Below are 8,768 nucleotides of genomic sequence, written 5' to 3' on the forward strand. Positions count from 1 at the left end.
GTCCCGGGTGCCTTGGCCGGGGCTGGACTAGATGCCCCCGGAGTGTCCCTTCTGCCCCCCCCGCCTCTGTCTCCGCCTCCGGGCGGGAGGCCCCGCCCCTCCGGAAGTGACGCCCGAGCGCCTTCCGTCGCGCGGTGCCTTGTGGGCGGCTGGGCTGGCCGGCTCCTCGGCAAGATGGCGGCGGCGGCGGCGGCGGCGGCGCGGAGCCTGGCGCGATCCCGGGGGGGCCTCCTGCTGCCTCCCCTGCCCGGGGGGCCCCGCCCGCGGGTAAGAGCCCGCCCCGCCCGCCCCGCCCCGCCCCCCGGAGGCCCCGCCCCGCCCGGGAAAGGGGGCGCCCCAAGGTCACCGCGTCCCCCGAGGGGTCACCCCGCGCCCCGCGCCCGGGGCTCCGGCAGAGGCCTCCCGGGCGGGGCAGAGAGCCGCTCTCCCTCCCGTGGCGGGGAGTTCCGCAGGGCGCGCTGAGGCGGGCGGGCGGGCGGGGGGGGGAGCCTGGGGACCCCGCTGCCAGGCCGGCTTTTCTCCCCGGGGAGGCGGGAGGAGGAGGCGGCGGCGTTTCTCGCCCTGTCCCCGCGCGCCGAGGGGGCTCGGAAGGGCTGGGGCTGCGGCAGCCGGAGCGAAGGGCCTTCCCTTCCTGGTTCTCAGGATCAGAGCAGGATGGACGCAGAAGCTCAACAAGCTCTAGCTTAGGGTCCCCCCCCAAAAAAAATTAAAGGGGAAAAACTGGATGTGCATTTCCAAAATCTAAGAGTAAAAACACAGAAAACCGAACCTGCACACAGCAGCAGTCTTTTGTGTTGTGTAAGCTCCTCTGGTGTCAGTCGTGGCCCCGCCTGCCGGCCGGCCGGCTCATGTCTTATACAGGCTGCCTACATTCTGCATGTGCAAATGGCTTTAGATACCTATTAGGGCCAGAAACCCAAATCCGGCCCTGCTCAGGATGCGACTCTAACCCTAAGGATGTGCCTGGAGAGGGGCAGACCGAGGGAGCTGGGCAGCCAGGCGTGGGGACGGGGACCACGCCAAGCAGGGCAAGAAGGGGTCCGGCTCTCTGGTCTGCTGGGTCCCGAGGGTCGTAGGGAGTGGAAGCTTCTGTGGGATTCTTGTCGTGAACACCTGAAGTGCAGCTTGGGTGCTTCAGAGCTGGCGATTTGGGGCATCTGCAGAGGCTGCAGGAATAGAGGTCGATCCACAGCTTATTGTCACCTCCGGGCTTTGCATTGGTTCTGGCCACAAAGCCTAGATGGTGTGCTTGGGGTTTGCTTGCTGTTCTTGTTCGCGGTCTCTGCTCCAGCATCCCTCTGCGCGTGCCGGATGCAGCACAAGGACTTTGGCAAGGGACCCCCTCCCCACGAACATTGAGGCATCTCCTAATGGTTGTAGCCTTGCTCATCCTGTAGTCTGATCTATTTTACTCATAAAATTATATAGTGCTGTATCATAGAAATATATTACAACAGTTTACAATAATGTAGAAGATCACTTCCTGGTGCAACTGGACTTCTCCGCGACCCTTCCCCTCTGCAGGGAGGTGGGACCAATTCGGATGGTCCGCCCCCGCCACTTAATGGATCCAAATGGTTTCCAGAGAGTGGTAGGGGATGCCTTATCCCATGTTGATGGCCTTTCAGCTGATTCCCTGGTGGCCCGCTGGAATGCGGAGTTAACCAGGGCTATCGACTGTCTGGCTCCGAAGCGCCCTCTCCGATTGCATGGAGCCCGGACAGCTCCGTGGTTTTCTTCGGAGCTGAGGGCGATGAAACAATCGCTGAGACGGCTAGAGCGTCGGTGGCAAAAAACTCACTCCGAATCTGACCGGACACAGGTTAGAGCTCAACGTCGAGCCTACCAAGTGGCGATAGCGACGGCGAAGAAGACTTTCTTCACCGCCTCTATTGCATCTGCAGAAAATAGTAGCAGGAGACTTTTTCAGGTGGTTCGTAATTTAACGGAACCACCTTTACCACCGGGGCTTTGTAAAGACCCCAAGATCTCCTGCAACGATTTTGCAAAGTTTTTTGCAGATAAAATCACTCATATTCGGAAGGAGCTAGACACCACCGTGGGAGCAGGGCTGGGGCGGGAGAGTGCTAGAGCTCTGTCTGGTCAAGTTGCATGGAATCGATTTCAATCCATTACCCCCGAGGATGTGGACAGGCTGCTTGGACGCGTGAAACCAACCACCTGTCTCCTGGATCCTTGCCCATCCTGGCTAATAAAAGCAAGCCGGGAAGGGCTGGGCGATGGGCTCTGCGGGGTGGTGAATGCTTCCCTCTGTGAGGGAGCATTCCCAGATCCGCTGAAAGAGGCGGTCATCAAACCGCTTCTTAAAAAACCATCTTTAGACCCGGCCAGTATGGCCAACTATCGCCCAGTCTCAAATCTTCCATTCTTGGGCAAGGTGATTGAGCGCGTGGTTGCTGAACAACTCCAGGCACGCCTGGAGGATGCGGACCATTTGGATCCCTTCCAATCGGGATTCAGGCCTCATCATGGGACTGAAACTGCCTTGGTCGCGCTGGTTGATGATCTCCGGCGAGCTAGGGACAAAGGTGAGAGCTGTTTCCTAGTTCTGCTGGATCTCTCAGCGGCCTTTGATACAATCGACCATAACATCCTTCTGGACCGTCTAGAGGGGCTGGGAGCTGGGGGCACTGTTATACAGTGGTTTCGCTCCTTCCTCCTGGGCCGTGTTCAGAAAGTGGTGGTGGGGGATGAGTGTTCAGACCCCTGGGCCCTCACTTGTGGGGTGCCTCAGGGTTCCGTCCTCTCCCCCATGCTTTTTAACATCTATATGAAGCCGCTGGGAGAGATCATCAGGGGGTTTGGACTGGGTGTCCATCAATATGCAGATGATACCCAGCTCTACCTCTCTTTCAAATCAGAACCAGTGAAGGCGGTGAAGGTCCTGTGTGAGTGCCTGGAGGCGGTTGGAGGATGGATGGCGGCTAATGGATTGAGGTTGAATCCTGACAAGACAGAAGTACTGTTTTTGGGGGACAGGGGGCGGGCTGGTGTGGAGGACTCCCTGGTCCTGAATGGGGTAACTGTGCCCCTGAAGGACCAGGTGCGCAGCCTGGGAGTCATTTTGGACTCACAGCTGTCCATGGAGGCGCAGGTCAATTCTGTATCCAGGGCAGCTGTCTACCAACTCCACCTGGTACGCAGGCTGAGACCCTACCTGCCCGCGGACTGTCTCGCCAGAGTGGTGCATGCTCTAGTTATCTCCCGCTTGGACTACTGCAATGCGCTCTACGTGGGGCTACCTTTGAAGGTGACTCGGAAACTACAACTAATCCAGAATGCGGCAGCTAGACTGGTGACTGGGGGCAGCCGCCGAGACCACATAACACCGGTCTTGAAAGACCTACATTGGCTCCCAGTACGTTTCCGAGCACAATTCAAAGTGCTGGTGTTGACCTTTAAAGCCCTAAACGGCCTCGGCCCAGTATACCTGAAGGAGCGTCTCCACCCCCATCGTTCTGCCCGGACGCTGAGGTCCAGCGCCGAGGGCCTTCTGGCGGTTCCCTCATTACGAGAAGCAAAGCTACAGGGAACCAGGCAGAGGGCCTTCTCGGTAGTGGCACCCGCCTTGTGGAACGCCCTCCCATCAGATGTCAAAGCGATAAATAACTACCTGACATTCAGAAGACATCTTAAGGCAGCCCTGTTCAGGGAAGTTTTTAATCTGTGATATTTTAGTGTATTTCAGGTTTTTATGGAAGCCGCCCAGAGTGGCTGGGGAAACCCAGCCAGATGGGCGGGGTACAAATAATAAATTATTATTATTATTATTATAATAACATTTTCAGGCTGCCTTTCATGTCCCCTTTCCTCCACCCCCACAAGGGATGTTCTTGGCTTGTAGAGGATTGCCTGCTTTCCATGCAGAAAGCCCCAATTTCTGGTCCCCCAGTATCTCCCAGCTAAAAGGAGCAGAGGTCTTCGGCTGGGGAGATACTGCTAGTCCATTCATTCATTCATTTAGGTAGTTTAGACCCTGATTAACAATTCCCCCCCCCCCTCACAGTATAGATGAGATTAGATGAATGGATCGTCTGACGTTGTGTTTGGGAGGCTGCTTTATAATAATAATAATAATTTATTATTTATACCCCGCCCATCTGGCTGGGCCTCCCCAGCCACTCTGGGCGGCTTCCAAAAGAATATTAAAATACTATGATACATCAAACATTAAAAGCTTCCCTAAACAGGGCTGCCTTCAGATGTCTTCTAAAAGTCTGGTGGTAGTTGTTCTCTTTGACATCTGATGGGAGGGCGTTCCACAGGGCGGGCGCCACTACCGAGAAGGCCCTCTGCCTGGTTCCCTGTAACTTGACTTCTCGCAGTGAGGGAACCGCCAGAAGGCCCTCGGTGCTGGACCTCAGTGTCCGGGTAGAACAATGGGGGTGGAGATGCTCCTTCAGGTCTACTGGGCCTTAGAGGCCATTTAGGGCTTTCAAGGTCAGCACCAACACTTTGAATTGTGCTCGGAAACGTACTGGGAGCCAATGTACGTCTTTCAAGACCGGTGTTATATGGTCTCGGCGGCCGCTCCCTGTCACCAGTCTGGCTGCTGCGTTCTGGATTAGTTGTAGTTTCCGGGTCACCTTCAAAGGTAGCCCCACGTAGAGTGCATTGCAGTAGTCCAAGCGGGAGATAACCAGAGCATGCACCACTCTGGAGAGGCAGTCCACAGGCAGATAGGGTCTCAGCCTGCGTACCAGATGGAGCTGGTACACAGCTGCCCTGGACACGGATTTAACCTGTGCCTCCATGGACAGCTGTGAGTCCAAAATGACTCCCAGGCTGCACACCTGGTCCTTCAGGGGCACAGGTACCCCATTCAGGACCAGGGAGTCCTCCACACCTGCCCGCCTCCTGTCCCCCAGAAACAGTACTTCTGTCTTGTCAGGATTCAATCTCAATCTGTTAGCCGCCATCCATCCTCCAACCGCCTCCAGACACTCCAATATTATTACTATTATTACTATTATTATGATTACAGTCATACCTTGGTTGCTGAACACCTTGGAACTCATATGTTTTGACTCCCGAACGATTGAAAACCAGAAGTGGATGTTCCAGTTTTCAAATGATTTTTGGAAGCTGAACATCTGGCGCGGCTTCTGTGGCTTCTGATTGCAGCCAATCAGAAGCCGCACTCTGGTTTCCAAACATTTTGGAAGTTGAACAGACTTCCGGAACCGATTCCATTCAACTTCCAAGGTTTGACTGTATTATTATTATTAGAATTTGTATACAGTGGTACCTCTGGATGCGAATGGAATCCGTTCCAGAGCCCCATTCGCATCCTGAAGCAAATGCGACCCGCGTTTGCGCAGGTCGTGATTCGCCACTTCCGCGCATGCGCGTGATGTCATTTTGAGCGTCTGCGCATGTGTGAGCAGTGAAACTCAGAAGTAACACGTTCTGTTACTTCCCAGTTGCTGCAGTGCGTAACCGGAAAATGCTCAACCTGAGACATATTTAACCCAAGGTATGACTGTACTGCCCTATACCTGGAGGTCTCAGGGTGCTTCACAGTGGAACAATACTAGGCCAAAGTCCTCGACAGGAGCCTAAGTCTTGCTCTTGTAAGGTGAAGCCCCTCCTGTTGTCGCCGCAACATCTCTCCAGCCAGGGTCTGCCCACGAGTTCACTGTGTTGTCCTTTCCCCCCAGGCCAACCTGAGCTCCTTGGCAGGTCTCTCCCGAGGCAAGAAGGTGGTGCTGAGCACGCTGGGGGTGCTGACGGCAGGCGGAGCAGGCCTGGCCCTGGCCCTCCACACCGCAGTGAATGCCGGCGAGCTGGAGCTGCACCCCCCCAACTACCCTTGGAGTCACAACGGCATGCTGTCCTCCCTGGATCACAGCAGGTGCGGACGGGGCAGAGGTGGCGAGGGAGGCAGAGTAGTGGGGGGGGGGAGATATTTATGGGAACTGGGGCACCCCTTCCCCTTTGCAGCCTGCTAGGGAGCCGTTGGAGGTGTGTGGTGTTGGCTGTGCCCGTGGCTGCCCTGTGCCCGCGTCCCTGTCTTGGTTTCTCAGTCAGATGACTCACATCAAGCACAAGCTCCTCCTCTCCCCCACGCTCTGCTTCCTCTTCCCAGCCCAAGAGATGTACAGATCAGAACTAAAGTTGATCTCTGTCAGCGCCCTTCCAGCAGCTGGCACTTGCCAGGACCTGCCACCTCCTTGGCCTTCCTTGACCACCAAGGCCTGTACAGTGGTACCTCAGTGAGGATGCTGGAGCCGCTTCCCTGCTGGGTCTCCCACCCTCTCCCCAAGCAGGAAGCAAAGGCTGCTTTATTCCCTGTCACTGTGACCCCGTTGTCTCTCTCCTCAAGTCCACACGGTCATGCCCTGCCTTGCTTTGTGCTCTCCTTCCTTCACCAACCTGGGCACTGACTGTACCCTTTTTTCAGCAGTGGGTGAAACACTCCCATTCCCTTGCATAGGTGCCATTGCCTTTGCTCCCAGAAGATGCTTCCTGCCTGCCTGCTGGGGGAGTTGCCCCAGAGCCAGGAAGGTTTATCTTGGCTGGGCCGGATCAGCCCCACGGAGATCCCTCCGATGGCTGAATCGCGCACCCGTGATTTTCAGTGTCCGTGTTTGCGCAGATGCGATTTTCGGCGCCATGGAAGTGAATCGCTGTGCCGTGCCAGTTTAGCACAGCGTGATAGCAGGCAGCTCGATTCAGGGGTGGCTCGTGGGTCGGTCAAATGACCTCCGCGGGCTGCTTCCTGCCCATGGGCCTTAGGTTGCTGACCCCTGCCCCAGAGTGTCCTATCCACCACCCCAATCCTCCAAGAAGGAAGGAAAACTCTTGCCTGCATTCATCCTCCCTATTGGCTGCTGCTATCTTTGATTGTTTGACTTAGTTTGGTTTTTCTTTCATTTTTAAGATATTGTTTGATATATTCTATTAGTTGTAAGCTGTCACAGGAGGGTTATAACTGGAAGGGGGCTAGAAACACACCAGAACCTTCTTTGGCTTGTCTCCAGCGTCCGGCGCGGCTACCAGGTGTACAAGCAGGTGTGTTCCGCTTGCCACAGCATGGAGTACCTGGCCTTTCGCAACCTTGTTGGTGTCAGCCACACTGAAGCGGAAGCCAAGGCCCTGGCTGAAGAGGTAGGCTTTGAGTGGGGGGGGCACAGGGAAGTGGGGCGGGGGCTGGGATTGCTGTGGCTGGCAAAGCTATGGCCCGGAGCCCCTTGCACAGCTGTTCCCTGACTCAGGGGCTCTCCTGCGCTGGCTGGCTTTATGGATGGCTTGGTCGGCGGTATTGGAGGGCGGGTGGGTGAGACCAAATCATACTGGAAGTGGGGGGGGAGGGGGGGAGCCTGGCTCCCTGGGGCGGCTTGGGACTCTGGCACTCAAGTCTGGCATGTCCCACATTAGAGTGAGGTGCTGGACGGACCCAATGAGGATGGCGAGATGTTCACGCGGCCTGGAAAGCTCTCGGATTACTTTCCCAAGCCCTACCCAAATCCCGAAGCAGCGCGAGCTGCAAACAACGGGGCGTTGCCCCCCGACCTCAGCTACATCGTCAATGCCAGGTAACGCTGCCCAAACCAGGGCTGGACTAAGGCGGGTGGCCTCTGGCACGTTGGCACGGTTTTGTGCTATTCCCGGTGGAGAAGCAGAGTCGCCTTTGGTGGTTTTGAGCCTCCCTTGCCCTTCTGTTCCAGGCACGGAGGTGAGGACTACGTGTTTTCCCTCCTCACTGGCTACTGTGATCCACCCGGTGGTGTGAGCTTACGAGAGGGGCTTCATTACAACCCCTTCTTCCCTGGGGAGGCGATTGGCATGGCACCCCCCATCTACAACGAGATCCTGGAGTATGAGGATGGTGAGTGGGGCCGGGCAGGGCCTCCCTTGGGCCAGCTGTGGAGCCCCGCAGCCCAATAGAAATAAAGGACTGAAACCTCTGCCCTCTCCTGTGCAGGCACCCCGGCCACAATGTCGCAGATTGCCAAGGACGTCTGCACCTTCTTGCGGTGGGCGGCGGAGCCAGAGCACGACCACCGCAAGCGGATGGGCCTGAAGGTGGGTCTGCCTCTCCCCGTGGGGTAGGGAGCCCTCCAGGCGGCAGGAGCTTGGCTCCCCCCAGAGAGCAAGCCGGTGGGAGGTCTGGGAACACGCAAACAGGCCTGCTGAAACGGCCCCCTTCTGCCTGTGTGCTGCTCTCCTAGGCATGCCAGGGGGTGGGGACTCCAGTGATTCCTTTCCTGAAATCATTCTGTAGAAAAGTGACTTTATGCCCCCCCCCCCCGGCTGTCTCGCTTTCCACCCCCAGATGATGCTGATTATGGGTATGCTGTTGCCCCTCACCTACTACCTGAAGCGGCACAGGTGGTCCGTTCTAAAGAGCAGGAAGATTGCCTACCGGCCCCCCAAGTGACCCATGCTGCCGGTGGGGCAGACCTCTCTCTGATGCCTGAGCTGCGCTGCCTCTACTGCCCTGGGAATGTATGCACAGACTGGCAGGCGGACAGGCGCTCGTCTCCATGCATTTGCTGTTATTTAACGTCTCCATCCGTTTGGTCACCCACAAAGCCTTGGGAAGAGGACCCTGGGTGCAGGGGTGGCAGGCACCCAATAAAACGCGTTTCTTCAACCAGAAATAAGCGGCTGGTGTCTGTGTTGAAATCCAGGTAGTACATCGTATGGATTGTCTTGACTGGCTGTTTTATATACACACACACACACACACACACACCCCCCCGGGAAAAAATCTCCTGCGCATGCCTTGCATTTCTACTTTT

At 56.6% G+C, this 8,768-nt stretch overlaps 1 protein-coding gene across 1 annotated transcript; it reads left to right on the forward strand.

Moving 5' to 3' along the window:
- Positions 1 to 146: 146 nt before the first annotated feature.
- CYC1 (cytochrome c1) lies at positions 147 to 8,630 on the forward strand. The gene is made up of 7 exons (XM_081873216.1): positions 147 to 267; positions 5,682 to 5,875; positions 7,005 to 7,131; positions 7,402 to 7,559; positions 7,692 to 7,852; positions 7,949 to 8,049; positions 8,300 to 8,630. Exons 1-7 carry the CDS (start codon positions 175 to 177, stop codon positions 8,402 to 8,404), a joined length of 939 nt encoding a protein of 312 aa, XP_081729342.1. The 5' UTR covers positions 147 to 174; the 3' UTR covers positions 8,405 to 8,630.
- Positions 8,631 to 8,768: the final 138 nt, after the last annotated feature.

The sequence above is a fragment of the Podarcis erhardii genome (genome assembly GCF_964252035.2).
Source record: "Podarcis erhardii genome assembly, chromosome: 8".
Lineage (NCBI taxonomy): Eukaryota > Metazoa > Chordata > Lepidosauria > Squamata > Lacertidae > Podarcis > Podarcis erhardii.

Excerpts from the sequence above, each read along its gene's own strand:
- CYC1 (XM_081873216.1), top strand. The coding sequence starts at position 175 with ATGGCGGCGGCGGCGGCGGCGGCGGCGCGGAGCCTGGCGCGATCCCGG. Across the intron at positions 268-5,681 it reads CCGGGGGGCCCCGCCCGCGG|GCCAACCTGAGCTCCTTGGC; the intron begins GTAAGAGCCCGC and ends CTTTCCCCCCAG. Across the intron at positions 8,050-8,299 it reads GCAAGCGGATGGGCCTGAAG|ATGATGCTGATTATGGGTAT; the intron begins GTGGGTCTGCCT and ends TTCCACCCCCAG.